This window comes from Lemur catta, chromosome 9 (assembly GCF_020740605.2).
Source record: "Lemur catta isolate mLemCat1 chromosome 9, mLemCat1.pri, whole genome shotgun sequence".
Taxonomy (NCBI): Eukaryota; Metazoa; Chordata; class Mammalia; order Primates; family Lemuridae; genus Lemur; species Lemur catta.
In genome coordinates this window covers 9,610,573-9,631,600 of record NC_059136.1, presented here as the reverse complement: position 1 = coordinate 9,631,600, position 21,028 = coordinate 9,610,573, and the positions used below count along the sequence as shown (strand labels likewise).

The window sequence follows — 21,028 nt, the reverse complement described above, 5'->3', positions numbered from 1 at the left end:
AAGGCCTGGCCCCTCTATGTGGCCAGAACTTTTGCTACCTTGTTCGTGTCTGATAGGGAATTTAGGGTGATAGTTAAGAGACTCAACCTAGAGTTTTTGCTAGAGTGTAACCTTTACAGGATTCCTTTTGTATGTCTGAATAGAGAAAATACTGGCTTTCTTTTCCACCAACTCCATCTTTTCTTTTTTATTGACTTATAGTTCTTTCCCACAGGGGAGCTCTAGCCAGCAGGCCCTAGTTTCCAGGTTCGCAGAGAATGCTAGAGACAGAGAACTGATTGGATTTTCTTAGTCAGAGAGGCCTCTGTCATTCATTAATAACTAATTTTCACACCTAGTCACTCATCCTTGTATGTTCATCATGCAGCTGGACCACAGAAAAACCCAGGTAGCCCCTGCAAGAAGCTGGTTCTCCACAGACCAATGGGACACTTCTACAGTATGACAGCTGTAATGGTAACTACTACCCCTACCAGCCCCCACCTTGATGTCTACATCCATTATGAATCCCCTCCATAACCCACCTTATTTCACATAAAAAGAAATTGAGAATGAGAGAGGTTGTTTGGTCCAGGTTTGGTATTTCAAAACCCCAACCCAGTAATTCTCTTCTTTCTAATTCAAAGTTTGTTGATTTGAGAAGATTTTAGAGCTCTTAGTAGGGATTTCTAAGGCTACAGAGAACATTTTATTTACCTTTTGCTCAGCTCCTGGGAATAACTGGCTTTCAGAAGCCTGGTTTTGAAGCGTGCAGAGGGTGAAACACATAAGGGTTCTGATATTTGCAAAGTGGGAACCCTCCCTTCTTGTTAATGCATAGAGAAGGCTGGGAGACTTATTTTGTAAACAAACTCCCCCTATTTGGCAGTACTACAGTTGTCAGTTGTCCTGGTTGGCTTTTTTCCAATGGGGAGCTCACAGCTGGAGGTTGCTTGGTGGTGGGGAGAAAACAGAAATTTTGGAACCAGAGTCAGCTGATTTTGGATTCTAACTCTGCCACTTGGGAACTGTAAGACCTCGGGCAAGTTGCGCAACTTTATTGCATCTCAGTCTCACTGTTGATAAAATGGGCACAATTATACTTTCTTCAGGAGCTTTTGTAAGAATTAAATGAAATACCAGCGGAGAAAGCCTTCACATGGGGGGCTCTCAACAAACCTGGTCCCCTTCCCTATTGTTTGGATTTTGTTCCAAATTGCTTTGGCTAAATGAACATCTGCTCTCTTTTAAATCATCGCCTCTAGAGAAAGAGTTGTAGAAAACCTTTCAAGCCATGATTCAGTAAATAACCCCAACAGGTAAGAATGCTCCACCTTGTAAGAATAAATCTGTTTTAGAGGGTAACTGGGTGCTTCCAGAAGGGAGGCCCAGTGGGTAAGGCGCATCTTAGTGTCTACTCCTGTTTTGAGCATCTTCACTCTAACTCCTTAGTGATAAGGGAGGGTAATGATGGTGTAGTATTTCCTTGGAAATTGTGTATTTTGGACGAATGCTTTCCTCCCTGGAGCCTGCAAGAGTAGCTCTCTCCCTTCTGTCTCCTGGGCAGGAACTTGTGGATGAAGGAGATGTTAATAGGGTCCCCTCCCTGGGACACTGGGCGCCTACTATATGTTGGGGAGGATGGGTGCAGGGTCTGTGCTGTTCCACGTTATTACAGAGAATATTAAAAGGAGTGTATCTTACTTCCTATTATACTCTAGCACAAATTGCAGCTATATATATTTCAATGAAAAAATTGCAGCACTGCTTAAGAAAATTGTCTCTGTTTTCCTGAAATCTATTAACAGAGATTAAACCTCAGGGCCTTGCATCTCGGCTATTTAATTCACTCACCTAGTTAAAAGGCTGTGCCCATTTATATTGTTTAGTCTAAACTTAAAAGGTGAACTGAAAGGCTTTTGTAAGAAAAATAAATTCACCTTCCTTTCTGGGACAAAATGGAAGATAAAAATTACTCTGTCATTTACATTTAAAAAGAGATCTGTTCCTCTCCAGCTTACCCGGCAAGACTTGAATTCACCATGGAGTCTCTATTGAACCTGGTGGAATGACCGTTATGTCCAGCACCAGCTAGAGAGGGGAGGTCGCAAAGTGTATTATCCCGAAAGGATGAATGAGTTTCTCTGCTCCAGCAATGCCAAAAGAGACTGGACTGTTGACATCGGCAAGCATCTTCCAGGGACATCTGACATTCACTGTTTTAAATCCGAGAGTGTGGAGGAGCTACTATGTTCTCATTTCCTTCCTGGACCCCTTGTTAAAGTTACAAAGGCTCAAAGGGCTTAAATGATCTGCCAAAATGGTCAGTAAAGGCAGAGCTGGACTCAAGACCTTGTGTGACTGACTGCAGAGGGATCCATGGCAAGCATTCCAGGTCCCCTTAAGCCCAGGTGAGGGAAGCAGATCTCGGGTGACACAGGTACAGCAGGAGGTCAGGCACAGTGCTGAGAGGGCCTGGCACACAGTTGGTACCTAACATGCTTTCTGAATAAACCCGCAAGTGCACAGGTGAGTAGAAGGGGTCCTTTATACATCCCACTCCCTCTCACCTGGGGTCCCTGGGCATGCTGGGATCACATAACATGTTCATTTCTCCACTTGCCTGCACACTTCTTCATGTGAGGACTACGCTCAGAGCAGCTCAACACATGTTTGAACACAGCAGGATTTTCTCAGATGTACTTTCCTAGAGTAATTCACGAATCACACAAGATCCGGGGCCAGTCCACTCAGGAATGACACCTGCATACAGCGATGCACCCTGAGGGTGGCCTTCCCAAGTGCTTTTGCCTAGTAGGTGCTGGTGGGGGGCAAGTCTGTGGTGGCACTCTTGAGAATCATCGTGCTTGATATCTCATCCTAGTAAAGGCTTCTCCATAGGCCCAGGCTCAGGGGCTCGACGCCTCACCCAAGCTTCTGCTGCTCCTCTTTTGCTTTCATCTCATCTGGTGGGGGGCAACAGATGCTGTCTCCACTCCAGGTCGGCTGCTTCTCACCTCAACGCTTCTGATGAGTCGTCCTGCATCCTGCCTGGCTCACCTCCCAAAAGCAGAATTCTGAATGTGTATCCACTCATTTGCTCCACACTAGCAACTACTCAGCCAAGTAAGATTTCTTCCCTTGAAATTCAAGGTCCTCTCTAACTCTTCTAAGCCTGTGCCTTCCTGCCACTTGCTTCATTCTCCTGCTGGAGCCCCAGAAGGCAGGATACAGCTCCTTTGAATACCCTTTGGGGTACCTGGACAGTGTCTTGCACATAGAAGGGTCTCAATGTATATTTCTTTCCATTAATCTACTTTAGTGTAACAGCCATGGCATGCGGTAGATCCCGGAAGCAAGATTCTAGATCAGACCCATGAGCAGATGGTTTGCCTACAAGAGCAGACGGAAAAGCAGTGACCAGGCCATTTGCAAAAGGGTGAAGGAGGATGGACCGGGTGGCACCAGGAGTCCTGCTGTGAGCAGATCATTCACTCCACCCTGAACTAAGTGTCCTCCTGCCCTGCTGGACATGAACTTGTCCAGGTGAGTCCACACTTTTGTCGTTGAATAACTCGTTCTCAACATCAAGGCTGTTCATCTCTGGCCAGCCACATGCCCAGGCTTTATCACCTCTCAGAACTGCTCCACCTCTGTAATCTCCAAATCAGACGAGGAGGCCTTTGGCCACGGGCTCCAGTTCTCATTTCCCACTATGTACTACAGCTAGTTCTTCCAGTTCCTCTCTCTGTCCTCTACTTTCTCCCATCTCACCTCTTCCTTAGGCAGCCCAGGCCCCATGGTCCACATGGTAGCCCCAATCTGATCATCATCCTCAACAACTTTTCTCCACTCTCCCCTGCAGACACTGCCATCCATGCTCCTGCTTCTACTCCGGGCATCATGCTGACCATGTGCAGCCCTGGCCCCTTCATGTTGAAAGCAACAAGGGACACCAAGCTGGCATTCACTTCTACATTCCCTGAGGCCAAGTGTCTGGAAAGTGTGGTGCTGCCCCCCTACCTTCCTCACACTCTGGCCCTTGGGGGTGGTACTTTGGCAATGGCCCCTCTGAACATGCACCGCCCAGTACCCTGGCTATATCCGGCTATTTATATGAAAACCAATAAAAATGAAAGTTTATGGAAGCCACAGGTGCTGCTGATATAGAACATTTCCATCATCACAAAAAGTCACCCTGGTCTATACCTCCTCCCTATCCTGTCCTAATAAAGATTTCCCCTGTTCAACACATGATCCAAGCCTTTAAAAGAGTTGTCACCCAGCCAAAGAAACTGTCACGACAGTAAACAGACAACCTACAGAATGGAAAAAATTTTTACATGCTACACATCCGATAAAGGACTGATAACGAATCTATTTAGAACTCAGGAAAATCAGCAAGAAAAAGTCAAACAACTCTATCAAAAAGTGGGCAAAGGACATGAATAGAAATTTTTCAAAAGACGACAGAAGAATGGCCAACAAATATATGAAAAAATGTTCAACATCTCTAATCATCAGGGAAATGCAAATCAAAACCACACTGAGACATCACTTAACTCCAGTGAGAATAGTCTTTATCAAAAAGTTCTATAATAACAAATATTGGTGTGGATGCAGAGAGATAGGAACACTCATACACTGTTGGTGGAACTGCAACCTAGTGCAACCTCTGTGGAAAGCAATATGGAGACACCTTAAACAGATACAAGTAGACCTACCATTTGATCCAGCAATCCCATTATTGGGCATCTACCCAGAAGAACAAAAGACATTCTATAAAAAAGATATCTGCACTTGAATGTTTATAGCAGCACAATTCACAATTGCAAAGATGTGGAAACAACCCAGGTGCCCATCAATACATGAGTGGATTAATAAAATGTGGTATATGTATACCCTGGAGTACTACTCAGCTATAACAAACAATGGTGATATAGCACCTCTTGTATTTTCCTGGAAAGAGTTGGAACGCATTCTACTAAGTGAAGTATCCCAAGAATGGAAAAATAAGCACCACATGTACTCACCATCAAATTGGTTTCACTGATCATCACCTAAGAGCACATTTAGGAATAACATTAATCGGTTGTTGGGCAGATGTCAGGGGAGGGGTGGGGGGTGTATACCTACATAATGAGTGCGATGCGCACTGTCTAGGGGATGGACACGTTTGAAGCTCTGACTTGCGGGGGTGGGGGGCAAGGGCAATATACATAAGCTAAACTTCTGTACCCCCACAATATGCTGAAATAAGAATAAGAAAAAAGAGTTGTCACCATGGGTGCCTCTCTCAGTGACTCCAGTCCTTATACTTGGATAATAAGCCTTGAAGGTTCCTCCTCATTAATCTCTCCACCCTCCTCTCCTCATGCTGGTAGCACCATCTCAGCACAAGCTCCCATGTTCTCAGTCTCCACAGACAGGGCAGATGGGGCCCTTCTAAAATACACAAGGGATCTTGTCATTCCCTGGTAGGAGCCCATCCATCTGCCTTAGAGATAAAGATCAAACTCATCAACAGGGCAGAAGCCCTTCCTGACCAAGGTCCAGATCCACCACCCTCATCTTCCTCTGCTGTATCCCTTAAGTCCCTCTGTCTAAAATACTCTTCTTCCTTCTTATCTGTATAACTCTTACTCCTTCTGCAGGGCTCAGTATAGATAGACATTACACCCTCTGCAAACCTACTGCTCCCATCCCAAGGCAAGGTTAAGGGGTCAAGACACGTGTTCCCATTGCACCTGTGCTGACTCCATCCTGGACCTTGTCATGCTAAGCTGTGATTGCCCCCATTACCTGTATGAGGCCAGCAAAAAGGTTGACAATGTCATGGAATCTGATGCCTCCACTGTCCTTTCATTAGCCATAATGGTGGTTAATCTTACTGGATGCTGCAAGCAATGGAACCAGGCCAAATGCCAAGACTTCTTTGATGAGCTGCTTTTAATTAAAAGATGAAACTGTATCACATCTTCCAGAGCAAGGTTTTCCAATCTCTGATTTGTGATCCATGATGGGTAATAAAATTGATATAGTGGGTCATGACCAATTTTTTAAAAAGCATGGAATGGAACAGACTACAATAGAAAATATGAGAATGTGTCATACATAGCAAGGATATTATTTCATGAAGTTTTTGTGTCCCCTATACCTGTGCATATGCAAAACTTATTCTCTGGATTACAGTTGTAGAAGTTGAAAAACTCTCTTCTAGATAGTGGCTGGTAGATTATTCCTGGGCAGACACACAAACAGTGCAATTGCTTTGGAGCAGCATAGGATGATCTTAACAGTACCACATTGTACATGCCTCATAGTTTGCAGTTTTGCCTTCAACTATCCTATACTTTTCAAAAATATCTTGGCTATAATTTTTTTGCCAGCCATGTTGAGTCCTTAGCATCTATTTAAAGGTACAGAGACCTCCACAGCAACTCCAAAGATTGGGGGGTGGGTGGGCTCTGACCTTCCCTAGTCATCCCAAGAGGACTCTTAAGGGCAAGGCTAAGGTCACTTACCTGGAGATGGTCCATGGAGCTTAGAATACAATATGTGCTCGATAAATGATAGTTTGTTGAATGAATGTTTATATGGAATGGTTTCACCATTTTCAGAAATAAGGGTCCCCAACCTGCTAGTTGATATTACATGTACATCTATCTATCCACCCACCCAACCACAGGAGTGAGAGTGGGGGGCATGAGGATGCATGCATATTTTACCCTCCCAATGATGGGGAAAAATCAGCATAATTATAACTCTGTACAGTGGTAGTTCTGCAAGCTACCACAGCTTCCCAGGAAGGCTCAAGTGTTGTAGCTTGAATTAGTGCTGAACTTGTTTTAACTGGGGCATCTTTATACCTAGAGCATTTCTACTTTCCATGACACAGAAATAAGACAATACCATTTAAGTTTCCACATGTGTACCAAGAAACACGGATTGATAGTGGCTCTGAGGATGCTGAGGCCTTGTCTCAGTTGGGCACAGCAGGAATGATCACAGTGGTCAATTGGAATTATTTGCTAGAGACACAGAAGGGAGGCAAGGAGGGACATATGCTATGTATTTGCCATTCCCCAGGGAGGACCTTAAGTTATTAATGGATCTAAGGGTTAAAATTTTCTTCTTTCATATATCATTTATACAGAAATCAATCTATTAAAGTAATAGATATGTGTACTTAAAATTTAGAAAATATCATTTATAACCTCATTATTCAAAGATAATAACTGATACCATTTTGATGTCTTTTTATAATATTTTTTCATCATTACATATACCTTTAAATTATGTATCTATTATATAACAGATCTCTTTTTTCCCCCTTCACATTTCACATGTCCTTTCTAAGTCTATAAATATTTTTCTTTCCAGAATATTAAAAGGGAACATAAATCCTACTGGGATTACGTAGACCATCATCATTGATTTAACTAATTCCCTGTTGCTGGACATTTGGGTTGTTGTCAACTTTCCATTTTTACAAATATTTTTATAAACATTTCTATAGCTAAGTCTTTGTGCTCACCCATGATTCTATATACTTGGAATGAGGGATTTCATTTTTACTCTGGAAATACAGGCCTTGGTTATTTCCCTTTCTACATTCAGATGCCATCACAGTCCATTACAGAAGACTACTGCCCTGTTATTCAAGAAAAGAAGTTATCTTGGCCTTGACAAGACAGTGTTCACGCACAAGCAACAATGTGGTCTGGCGGGAGAAGGGCGGGCACAGCTGGGAGCTGGGCCACCTGCGCGGCTGTTTCCAGCTTCACCCCCACCAGTGCACGGGAAGGGCCCTGGGTGAACCACGGACTGCTGGCATCTTCTGTTTGCCCATGTTAAAAACAAGGGGGTTAGGCTTTATTCCTTCTATCCACACCAAACCTTGGAATGTGGGCCCTACAGCACGAAGGTCACATCTGCCCCATCCTGGAAACCCTGGGTAAATAAACTAAGTCAGTTTGGAAAAATTTAGAAGATACAAAGTTTCCATTTGTGAGGCATTGTGAGAACGCCTCTCTCTCCCAGCTGGCGGCCCCCGAAATGAAGCACTTCGCAAGCTGCTCATGGCTTGCTTAATGAGGGTGCCAAATTACACCACCAGGTTTTTTTTTTCCCCCTTTGGTGCCATCACTTTTCCTCCTTATGCCGATGAGAATTCAGGGTGGCATGAAGATAAGTGTTGGTATAAATAACTTCGTGATAGCCAGGGAGAGCCTGATTTAATGTCTGAACTCTAAGCAAAATTTTCAGACTTAGTTTCTTGTTTACTAATAATTAAACTCCAAAGGAAAAAAAAGGCAAACCCAGGAAATGGGATAAGTCCACTGATATTTACTCACCTGGTACTAGGCATCCAATTCATTACTGAGGGAATAAAAAAATAATACGTACCCAACAAACGGAGGAGGAGAAAAAGAACTCCCAGGGCGTAGGACTTGAGTTCAGGGCTGACTGTCCTACGTGCAGAGAGATAAAGAGGAAAAAGACAGATTCTTATCACTCCACTTTAATTACAGACCCCAGAGTCATTCACTGCTGTCCATCAGAGCTCTTCTTTGGAAAATTACTAATAGTGGTTTTTTTTTTTGGTTTCCCTGCCTAAAGACTGAAAAATAACTGCAACTGCAGTGCCAAGATAAGTTTAGGAATTGGGTGGTGTTTTTTGATAACTAGAGCTAACCTTGCCAATTGAAAGACAGAATGCAAATTTGGTCATAAAGTCTACATTTAAAGACATTTTGCATTTGCTGGGATGATGAGGAAGCATCTTAAGTTGGTGGGGCATCTTAAGTATCAAGGAAAACATCAACTGAGAAAATCAGTCCCTTTATGCTTCACAAACGGGCTGAAACCATGAACATCTTTGCCGTTCTCGGGTCATTCTGTGAAATCTGCCACACTAGCGTGGTCTGACAACCCAGCCGGACCATTTGGGAAATAATCCATTCATCTGTATCACATTTCAGGACCTTTTACATTGGAAAGGCATATGGTCCTGGTTCTTTGTTTTGAACTGATTTGATACACGAGCTTTGGTTTACCCAGAAAGTCCCTTAGAGTGATCTTCTCACACACTGTCTAGAACATTTGCAGAGAGGGTTTTGGAAACGATGATGGACTCCATCCAGATAGATGATTTCACATAGTGGGCAACACCTCTCCTCTGTAATGCCTCTTCCTTGTAATTATATTTTTCAATGCTGGTCTTCTCTCCTCAAGGCCAAGGACTATTTGTGTCTTGTTCATCATCGTGACCTTATCCCTAGCACTGTGTCTGGCACCCAGAATGTGTAAGTGGGTGGATAGGTGGGCAGATGTCTCCCACTTACAAGCGGGAGCAGCCCTACCTCTGGCTTGGTGGCGAAGGAACGTAAAGGGAGAGCTATTTGGCTGACTGCATGTACCTGTGCTTCTGGTCATCCTGAGCACCACTGTCAGAGAGTCTTCCTCTCTCTGTCCCTGTCAGGAGTCCCTAGCAGAGAAGGGCAAGTAAGCACACTACTAGCATACTACTGTACCCCCTGGAAGGCTTGGCAACGCTTAGAACCAGGCCAGTGTGGCTGAAAGACCAGGAAGATTCATGAGATGCAGAGAGGGCTCAGCCATCAATTCTACAGAAAATACACATTAGGAAAAAGTTACCAACAGGGTATCTAAGTCTAACGGGATATCCAGTGCACAGGACATTTAACCTATCTCTGGATTTAGTGGCTAGAATAATGTTCTTAAATGACCCCAGAGGTCATTCATCCAACGGCAACTACTCAATGAGCTACCATTTGGTTTGAGCCTTAGGGGTGCATGTCTTTGGTACAACAGGCCAAAAGAAACCATCAATCCAAAAGGAGGTGGACGTATGCTATAGATTGAATGTGTCCTCCCCAAATTCACACATTAAAACCAAACCCCCATGGTGTTGGTGGGGCTTTTTGGAGGTGATGAGGTCATGAGGGCTTTGCCTTTGTGAAGAGGATCAGTGTCCCTATAGAAGATACCCCAGGGGGCTCCCTGGCCTCTTCTACCATGTGAGGACACAGGTAGAAAGCACCATCTATGAACCAGGAAGCCCTCGCCAGACAATGAATCTGCCATCACCTTGAACTTGGACTCCTCAGCTTCCAGAACGGTGAGAAATAAATGTTTGTACCACTTAGTCTAGGTATTTTGTTACAGCAGCCTGAATGGGCTACGACACATAGTTTTTACCATTTTTACCACCATTTCTAAGATTTTCAGGAAAAACTAAAAATGTGTTATTCTTAGAGAAATACACATTTCTTCTCAACTAAAAAGAGTACAGTACAGGTAGTGATCCCAGGGCAGGAGGTCACAACTTTCACTGAGCGATGGGACACGACTCTGGCTGATTAAGCTGGAGCCCAGTACAGTGTCCATGATGAGACCAGTGTCTCTGGACAGAGGCCCAGTCAGTGCTCTTTAGAATGTGCATGTTACAGAACCCAAGCTCTTCAAAGTTACAACCAGCTCCAGTTTTTGCACATTCGTTTGAAGGTACCAACTTGATACCGACTTGAAAGATACATAAATAAAGGCAAATTCTCCTTATCAAGAAAACACGCTGGTATAATGAGCTAGAATATTTATCATTTGAAATTTGATTTCCTTTAGGCTATCATGTCACTGTGAACAAAGTGAGCAAGGTGCCAAGATCTCCCTTCATATCCTGTTGGGAAGCTTCTTCCTACAAGAATCATCACCCTTCTCAGCTCTAGTTATGAAGAAATGGAGCACCCTGTCTGAATGATATTGAAAGTTCCAGGCTATGCCGGGGATAGAGTCGGCTCTGTAATGTACTAACGGTGTGACTCTGAGAACGCTGTTTAATCACTCTCTGAGCCCAGCACACAGCCCACCAGGTGCTCAGTGAGTGTCAGCTTTTATCCTGGCTTCCAGGTGTCCTGGGCTCAGTTGTCGGTAAGTGAGCTCCTGTCTAGGGTGAGCCTGGGTCCGCTGTTCTGGGACGGGGCAAGGGCTGGTGCACATTCGGACTGCCTGCCTGGGACATCTGTGATGGCAAATCAGACCAGGAAGGTGACGGATAAAGCCCTGCCTTGGCCCTCTCAGCATGCACGATGCATGAGCGTGTGCCTCCTGCACAGCATGGCGGTATAAGCCTAGGTCGTTTAGGCCGTCTGTTGCTGACCTGTTTAAAGGGAATCAAGTATTTCCTGAAAAGCTCCAGAAGCTGTTTATCAAGCTGAGATCTGGAAGTGATTAAGATTCCAACAGACTTTGCACATTCGGTCGGCAGTGACCACTAGTGGGTGTCTCCAGGCTGGGTTTTTCTTGGGGAGCCATGGGGTGAGAAAAAAGGGGACTAGTCACTGCTAATAGTTGTGAGGTTCATTTCTCATGCTCTCTGGTGCCTTCTCTGTGTGCATATCACAATACAGCTTCATGAGAATTTTTAATAATGAAAAATAAACTACTCATGAGGCAGCCACCCCAAACCCATACGTGAGATCCGATGGGTTTTGTCCAAATGCATATTATACATAATCATCTTCTCTAAATGGTTTTAAATTCAATAGTTCTTTTCATAAACACTTTCACACACTTAAGAATTTTCATTATTCCACCGAGTTGTAAGACCATAATTTAACTCACTATTCCAATTCAGGTTTCTCTATTATAGTTAACGTCGTAATAAAAATCGGTCTGCATTGAGCTTTTTTTTTTCTTGCAGAGAAGTATTTTCTTAAGATAAATGGCAAGGGGTAGCATTATTGCATAAAAGGGTCTGAATATTTTGATGGCTCTTAACCCATATTGCTTTTTTGAAAGGAGCGATAGGTTTTTAAATGCCATCAGCAATGTGTGATTTTACCAGTTTTGCCATAGTCTGGTAAGCACTGGGTGTGAAATTAAAAAATTTTTTCAAACTTAAGTATGAAATGGCAATTTGCTATCGTACCCTTAATGTTCCTGTGTATTCACAAAGCCTTGCTAATGATCTTTTAGGTAACACATGTACTTTGCATAAATCCTCCTCTGTGGGAATTCCTAACAGAGCCCAGGAAATGCAGGCAGGGCGAGAGGAAGGGAGAGGCTGAAGTAGCTGGTGACATACACTGGCACAGGGCACTTCCAAGCATTTCATGCCTACTGTTATTTCTAGCCCTTGTATCGAATTGGCTTGATGCCTCCTGGTAAGCATTGCTTTGTGTGGCGTGCTTCCCTCTGATCCAGAGGGGTGCTGGGGTACGGATCAATTCACTTTTAGGTTCCCTACACAAACCTAGATAACTGTGTAAATGACAAACATTACTCAGAATATTACTAACGGTTCACTTTTGAGGCACCTCACCTGCCCCTAGGACAGGTTCCCGGAGATAAGTAATGATGGGATTGTGGGTGGACCTCTCCAATGACCTGCTTGTACAGAAGCAGTCACTGCTCGCCTGGCACGAGCCACTCCGCACAACAACCCCAGGCGTTGCTACTGTGTCTGCAACACACGTGGTCTCGGCAGGTCCCACACGCCACTGAGGGAGGCAGGTGGGTCTGTAATATCCCTTCACAGTCACTTGGCTCCGCAGTGGCAGGGCAGGGGCTGGGCACTGGGACATGGCTAGTCCGATGCCATCTTCACTTCACTCCGACAACACTGCTCCCTGGAAAGATCAATGCAGGATCCTTTTTAAAATCACCTGCAGGGTCTATTCCTGGGAGGACACAAAGTGCTGTCCTCTCCTGCCCGGCTGCTTGTCTCGGTGTGAGGTCCCTCGTAAACGTCAACGTGTCCCATCAGCCTAGAGAGGCTGTGCTCCCTGCCGTAGCCCTGCCCCACCTGGCTCGGGAGACCCGTGCGGCGTCTGCAGGTCTGATCCCGTGTGCCACGTGGAGAGGAGGACAGGTGAGGACGACTCTCAGGCCCTGGGGGCCGTGCTGATGGCTTACCTGATGAGGATGATGACGGAGGGTGTCTGGGCCATGGCACCGATCATGCTGCAGATGCACATCACGCAGAGGAAGGTGAGGAAGGCCTCCTGGCACCCGGGACTGGGGCACTTTCCGGGAACCACAGTCGCATTCTCAGGGGGGACGGTGGTGAGGCACGCGCAGCCCGTGAGATTCTGAAACGGAAGCGTTCGACCCTTTTATCTGGGGGTATCTCCAGTTTCCGAGTGCAAAGCCATCCATCAGCCGGAGCTGTCACAGCCTAATTATGCATTCTGTGGCGTTCCATTAATTAGGCCTGAATAAACGAGTTAGCTTTTTAAGAAGGCTGCAAAACACATGCAAATAAAGGAATATTTACAGGGAGGAGAGCTGATTTCTCTGTCTCCTGTGTGTTTCATTTCCATTCTCAAGAATCCCTCAACAGGCCGTACCACAGGCGAGTGTGTCTCCCCCAATACAATTAGAGAGGAAATTGCGCTTCCACAATATGATAAAACATTGCCAAATTAACACCGTAATTACTTGCCAATTTGTCCTCTCTTTTATGCAGTTATAATTACACTGAAGTGTATTAAAAAAAGTAAATCAGGTAGCCTGCCTATTGTTGCTGGTTCAGTGCCCGACGTGGCACTTGGAACAAAGGATGCGCCCTGTCACGCCTGCAGTCACCGCGCCTGCGGGGCCGCCAGACGCGGGGCTGATGGAAAGTTCTCCAGAGGCTGAGGAAGCGAACATGGCTAAGAGATGCCAGGGAGCTTAGAGCAGCTCGCGGGGAGCAGAGCTGCAGCCCAGCCAGACACATTTATTAATATATGATCAGAGAGAAGGAGGAAGAGCGACTATATTCCATTTGATCTTCCACGCGGATTCTGGCCCCGCTGCCCCGTTCCCAGGCACGGTCCCCGCTCACACTCGCTGGCGGAATTTCTGATGGCACAGGGAGGGACAGGGGCAGTGCCCAGCGCCAAGCCAATTAAGGTTCCATAATAATAGTGCGAAGTATTTAATGAATACAGAGTGAAAACAATCATAAATGATTCATGGCCTTTCTTTCCTGGACTGCTCGGCACGCACAGCCCACAGCCAGGCTGGTCCTCCCGAGGGTCAGACAAATCCCCTCTGCCCCCCCCTCCTCCTCATCCTCACCCCCCACCCCACTTCTTTTCTTTCCCCACAGAACACAGATGGGATTTTCTTTTTTTTGAGACAGTGTCACTTTGTTGCCCTTGCTAGAGTGAGTGCCGTGGCGTCAGCCTAGCTCACAGCAACCTCAAACTCCTGGGCTTAAGCGATCCTCCTGCCTCAGCCTCCTGAGTAGCTGGGACTACAGGCATGTGACACCATGCCCAGCTAATTTTTTCTATATATATTTTAGTTGGCCAGCTAATTTGTTTCTATTTTTAGTAGAGAAGGGGTCTCGCTCTTGCTCAGGCTGGTCTCGAACTCCTGACCTTGAGCAATCCACTGCCTCGGTCTCCCAGAGTGCTAGGATTACAAGCGTGAGCCACCGCGCCAGGCCCAGATGGGATTTTCTTATCTCATTAGGCTACATGGGATGATTTCAGGGGTGTCTAAAGGCCTTTGTGGGTCCCTACCCCCAACAGGGTCAGCTGCTTGGTAAAGTTGTGTCTTCCTCACCCCCACGGGGGCTTCTATCCCTGGGGCAGGAATGGGGAGACATTATGTGCTGGGGCTACATCCTTTCTCCTGAGTGGTCTGCCCAGACCAGTTGCCTTTGTAAAAGTGAAAGTGGCCCAGTTACAGTGGGGGGTGGGGAACGTGGCACTTTCGTAATTCTCAGAAGATGCTGAAGTCCTGTCCCTCTGCCCCTTCCCACATACCTCTGCCAAACCCAGTGCGGATATTACCTCCCTTCTGAAGCCCCCCCCCGCCAGCAGCTCCCTGTCCCCTTCTGTGCCCCCCCATGTCCCCCCTAAGCCCTGCATGGCCGTCCTCTAGGGCCACTCCACCCTCCACTGCAAAGACCTTTCCCCACCTCCTGGGATGAACATCTTTTCCTAGCACAGAGATGTAGTGGATGAAACGAAGCAGATAGTTTTAGAATGCCTATGTGAACAAATCTGCCTCTGCTTTTATTAAAAAGCAGAACTTTTCTCCAACTTTAACTGAAACTGCCACTCCTCCCGTCCCCAGGAGAGGAAACCGCCCCCTCTATCCCAGCGGCACAGCCGGCTTTCCCAGCTGTTTGCACTCACTACCTGCATGGCCTCCTCTCCCAGGCTCTCAGCTCACCCCGACTGGACTCGCTTCCGTCCCCACACGCATGAACCAGACGCTGCGGAGCTCTCCAGCGGCCTCCACATCCCAGACCACCCCCTCCCCCAAATCTCTCCCTCCCCAGGGCTCCCAGGAGCTGTGCCCCTTGTGGCTACCCCCTTCCTCAGCTCCCAGGGCTCTGCTCTCCTGGTTTCCCTTTTCCCTCCTGGTTGCTCAGTGTCCCTGTTGTTGCTGGCACTCTCTCTCCTTGCCCACCTGGGCTGGCCTCCCCTAGCTCTTTTTCGTTCACGTTCTCATCTCTCATACCTGCTCAAGACTCCTAAATTTAACCCCTAGCTCAGATCCCTCCCAGATCTACCCCACATGCCCCTTCCCGAGACTCAGCGCTCGAGTTGCGGTGTGTAGACCGAATGGCCTGTGCCTGATCCTGCGCTGCCAGCTTGGCACTGCTCTCCCTCCTGCGGCTGGGAACCGTTCCCGGAGTTCTCTTTCCTGCACGAATGGGTGCTGGACAGGAGGGGACCGAGGGTGAGGCTTACAAGGTAGGAGTTGTAGGAGACCAGAATATGCGCCCCCCAAATATGACTGCAGGAGACCAGACTAAGCCCCCCTAAAATATGCCTTTTTAGCATAAAGAATATTTTGAGAAACTGCAGTCACAGGAGAACCTCTGCAACAGAGAACTTACCTTTTTTAAGGAAAATTAAATTTATATCTATAAAGGAAATCTCCATTTGTAACGGGGTCTCCTCTCTGTACAGGAGAAGAGGGCTGATTAAATCCCCAGACTCTGACCCCTCTAGAAACCACTGTCTTACATCTGCACACCAAGCATTGCTCTTGCATAAGGTGCTTTTCCTGCATAACCCCCATGACTGGCCTTCCCCACACCCTTCTTTCTTGGTTCCAGTGGACCGTGGTATTTAAGCCTGAATTCCAAGCCACCTCTTGGGAGTCCCGCATTTCCCTGGCTCCCTCCCATGCACACATGAGGTGTACACGTTCACAGACCTCTGTTCTTGCTAATCTGCCTCATGTTACAGGAGTCTGTCCCAACTGAGAGCTATGAAGGATAGTGAGAAAGTTGCTTTCCCCTTCTACAAAGAGAAGCAGAGACCCTTACTCTCAGAAGGTCACGCAGCCAGGCATGGGTGGGACATCCACGGAGGTGCCCGGCAGGCACCTGTCTGTCCCAGCATTCCCACTTGGCACCTGACTTCTTTTCTGTCCTCTCTGCTGACCAACAGAGGCCCCACGCCCTCCTCCCATGACCTGGCTGCAGCCTGCCGACATGGTTCCCCACATCTCAGGGCACGCGTCAGGGGCAGTCACAGTGGCATAGCTCCGTGGGACATCCCTCCAAGCTCCAACTTGCCCACCTGTACACACTGCTTCTCTGCTTCTTCTGAACACGTGCGGGGACTGTTTTCTTGACCAGACCCTGACAGCCACACACCCCCGGGCCCAAACTCCTTTCCCTCCACATTACTAAGGTGTTATGACCTTAGTAATAACACCCTATTGATCCACTGGAAACCAGAAGGGAATTCCGGACCCCCCTCCTTCCCTATGGCAAATCCGTCTTCCTCTGGACCATAAGGCTAATGAAGACTGAGACCACCGGGGCTTTGTTCCCTGATCTACCCCAGCCATACAGGGTAGAGCTTGGCTTATAGCTGGGATTCTACACACATTTGCTGAATGAGTGAATACCTAAGTCCTGTCCATTTTAGTACATCCTAAATCTCTCTCAAACCCTGCCCTAGTTCCAACTCCTCCCACCATCCTTCTCGCTCTTTACTGCAGTGGTCTGTGAAGGAGAAGAGGTTTGGACATGGGGCCCTTAGAGCCGCATGGACTCTAAGACTAGTCAGGTATAAATGTGGCAGCTCAGGGATGGCTGTGGCCTTGTTTGCCCAAGTACTCTAGGAACAGAGCTGTGACTCCCTCAGTCTCTCAGGAACACCCAGGAATGTGACGTAGCCACTGAACTTCCAGGGCCAGAACCCTCTAAATGAGCCACATGATCAGTGAGCTTTTTTTGGTTTAATGTCATCTGCAACTGGTACCCACCTCTGGTCTTATTTTTGCCCCACACCTAGGCTATGGTTTGATCACATTATATTTACCATAAAGGCCCTCCCTGCCCTAAGAAGTGGAAAACTCCTCCTGAACTGAATCCTGAGATCATGGCACTACTGGAGTGGGATAAAATGAGACATCTTTATCTCAGACTACAGCTGACACAGAGACTGCAGCCCTGTCTGGGTGAGCTGAATCTGTTCACGAAGCCTATGTTCTTGTGAATTCGTGAGCACACAGTAGGGTTAAGCTGCTGTGCGGTTTGTAGCCAAGGGTAGCAGTGTTATGCTCTGAATGTTTGTATTCCCCACCCCACTCCTAGGCCAAATTCATGTGTTGAACTGACTCACTAAGGTGACGGTATTAGGAGGTGATTAGGTCATGGGGGTGGAGCCCTCATGAATGGGATTAGTGCCCTTATAAAAGAGGCTCCAGAGAGCTCCCTTGTCCCTTCCACCACGTGAGGATGTAGCCAGAAGGCACCATCTGTGAACCAGGAAACAGGCCCTCACCAGACACTGGATCTGCCAGTTCCTTAGTCTTGGACTTCTCAGCCTCCAGAACTGTGAGAAATAAATTTCTGCTGTTAATTAGCCCCCTGTTTATGGAGTTTTGTTATAGCGGCCCGAATGGACTAAGACAGGCAGCCCCAGGTTGAATGGACAGGACTGAGGCATCTGTAGGGCTATTAGTGCCAGAAGAAGAGAAGCTGGAGACTGGCCCAGGACCAGGGAAGGCATCTGCTTGTTGATATCCGAGAAGAAAAGCTGGAAATGGATGGGTCCCTCCCTAAGGTTCTATGCAAATCTCTACTTATTTATTCCGATTTAATTTATTCAAAAAGAGCTGTGGAAGAGGCTGGGGAGGAGGTAAGCCAGGGGATCTGACAAGGACTTGGATGGGTTTCCTTTTCCACAGGGAGAGTCCATCCCACAGGATTGGCAGGGATGGGCGGGTGGTCCCACAGCATGGGGGCAGGATAAGACATCCCTGCAACCTCTCAGGCAGGGAATCCAAGGGAAAATGCTGAGGCTGTAGTCAGATGGCAAGAAAGGGAAAGCTCCTAGGACAAGGGGCCCAGGTGATACAAGAGCACAGACCTGCTCGGACGCTGTGTTGAGGGAGCCCAGAGGACTCTGGGTGCACAGGGTGGTAAGGTTGTTGAGGAAGAATCTTCCACTGAGATGTCTGAATATGGGGGGAAGTACTGCAGATGAGGACCACGTAGTTTCACCTTTCCCAGAGTGCATAGTTAGAAGAGGTGATCTCACCAGTGGGGTTTTATACTATGATCCCCACAGAAAAAGGAAGTAGGGTGCTTACCTTCAGCTGGCATGAACTGGGAACCTAAGCAGAAATCCCCAGACCTGCAAATGCACTGAGCAGTAGGAAGCTTGAAAAGAGAGAAAAGCTAGATGCGAGAGGACGATCCACTTTAAATAAGGAGATGATACAGGTTGGGATCCTAATCCTCATCCCCAATGTACACCACAGTCCTGTTTGGCCAGGCCAAAAAGCAGGCGGGTCTTGGACACTGCCCATAGACTGTCATGGCCTGGACGAAGTGGTGTCCTCCCACTGCTCTCGCTGGCAGCCCCTGAGATGGCCACTGAGACAGTGCACCAGAGTCCAGATTAGCTTATGATCTCTGACCTGGCAAACGTCCTGTCTTCTATCCCCATTTCAAAGGAGTATCTTCCCAGTTTGCCATTCTCTGGGAAGGAATGCAGTCCCTGCTGCCTCCAGGACAGGTGACTTTTCTACCTGGTGTCACAACATGGGGTGGCAGTTTCTAGCTTTACTGTCAGTGAAAGGTACCATGATCCTTCATGTTAATAATCAGATGGTCACTGTGCTCAGAGAACAGACCTGACAAGATTGGTGACCTGGAGGGCAGAGGGGGACAGGCTTGTCAATTCTACGAGAACTTATCCACCAGAGAGACTTTCCCAGGCACAACTGACATATGTACAACATGAGTCACAATGTGGTTTGTAAGAGCTAAAGTTTTGCAGCAATCTGAATGCTCATCAACAGGGACCAATTAAGGAGATTCTAGCAGGTCCACACGATGGAAGATTATGTAGCCATAAAAAAGGCAAGGGAGCACTCTATGTACTAATGTGGAAAGAACTCCAAGATAAAATATTAACTAAAAAACCCAAACAAAACAGCAATGTACAGAATACGGCCTTATGTGTACAGTAAAAAAATCCAGACGGATATACGTGAAATTAACTAATCTTTTTTGGAAGGTTGAGAAGTAGGTGAACAGGAGATAAGGGTGAAAGGGAGAGTTCTCACTCCCTCCTTTTTATAGTTTTTGGCTTTTGAATCATAAAAATGCATTATTTATTAAGAGAGTTAAAAACTACAGAACATTAAAAAAAATAAAAAAAAGAAAATCAATGAAAGAATAGCAAGTCTCTGAAAATCGCGCCCCTGCTTCACATTCAGTCACTAATTTAAATTGAGAAACATTTCTATTCACATACAATGATGGGAATAAATAATTACAATAAAGCCGGAGACCATAAAAATAGGAAAATTACTCTCCGGAATCTTGGATCCATTCTCTACTGATGGAGGGAACGGTCAGCATGTTATTTTGACAGCTCATATCACAAGAACAAGATACTCGTCAGCAGGGTTTCAAAAATGCTGGCAAATAAAGTTGGTTTTTTTGTTGTTGTTGTTCTCTTTTCCCTACGTTCAATACCGATGGATTGATTCCTATTAATTGCACGAAGGAAGCGGAGTTCTCGGTTGAAAGATTCCTTTTCTGAGGGAGCAGTACGGGGATGGTGAAGATATTCGTATCACGAACCTGCTGTGACGGGTGGGAAGGACGCTCCCTTTCAAGGGCACCCAACAGCCTAGAATACTGTTTTTGCTTTTCTTCCTGGAAAGCGGTTATCAGGAAGACATGCAGTTTCTATTACGTGTTCAGCAAGGGAGTTTGCCAGAGACGGTGCTCCGCCCGGCTTTTGCCTGTGTGAGCTTCGATATTTCGCGCCTGACATCCAAATAACTGAGAAGGTGAAGGACCGGAGACACCACGATAGAAGAGGGTGTCTTCCTTCGAATGACAACACACATCTGTGTGTCCCAGACATTTATAGAGTCTTCCGTGATTCACTGAAGTTCCCCAGACATTCTCCGGTCATTTATTATTGCCTTTTGTAGTTTAGATTCCCTTCTCCTCATTGGCTCAGCCCAGGTTGGTATTTCCAGGCAAAGCCCTCAGATCTCATCACAAAGGGCAACCTACAAGCTCAAGGCAAAGGGGAGATTGAAAAATCGCAAGAAGAAATACTCTCTCTTCCCTTGCAGGGTCACTGGCTGATGGATAATGGCCAGGGAGAAAAATTCTGAGATGAAAGCAAGACCCCTGGCCACCTTTCACTCCCGTGACCTGTGGCGCAGGAGCGGAGCACAGCCTGCCTGAGCTTAATTATGTCCTGCGGAGATGAGGGAAGGGGCTGTTCTTTGAGGGAGCAAAACGCCCGCTCTCTGCTGCAGCCATCTCAGGTAGGAAACAGGGGGCAGAGCACGGAAAGGTGAGGGGTGTGACCGCAGCTCAGAAGGAACACCAGGCCCCTTCACCTGTCCCTCCCTCCAGCTTTCTCTCCTGACTCCAAGCCAAGTCCCCGCCTGCAGCACACGAGGTCCAAACCTTCACCCCCCAGTTTATGAACATCCTTCCCTGGTGGAATGTCCTTCCATGCCTGGCCACAAAACCCACTCCCCTTCATGACGAAGGCCAGGCCCTGCCGTGACTTCCCCC

At 46.9% G+C, this 21,028-nt stretch overlaps 1 protein-coding gene across 2 annotated transcripts in view; it reads right to left on the bottom strand.

Annotated features, from left to right (window-relative positions):
- SLCO3A1 (solute carrier organic anion transporter family member 3A1) overlaps positions 1-21,028 on the bottom strand; it is a 285,640-nt gene that overhangs the window by 11,357 nt on the left and 253,255 nt on the right. For both annotated transcript variants that reach the window (XM_045561769.1, XM_045561768.1), the window contains exons 8-9: positions 12,919-13,094; positions 8,389-8,453 (exon numbers count right to left, since the gene is read on the bottom strand). In XM_045561769.1, coding sequence (XP_045417725.1) covers positions 8,389-8,453; positions 12,919-13,094 — 241 coding nt within the window. The remainder of the gene's footprint in view (positions 1-8,388; positions 8,454-12,918; positions 13,095-21,028) is intronic.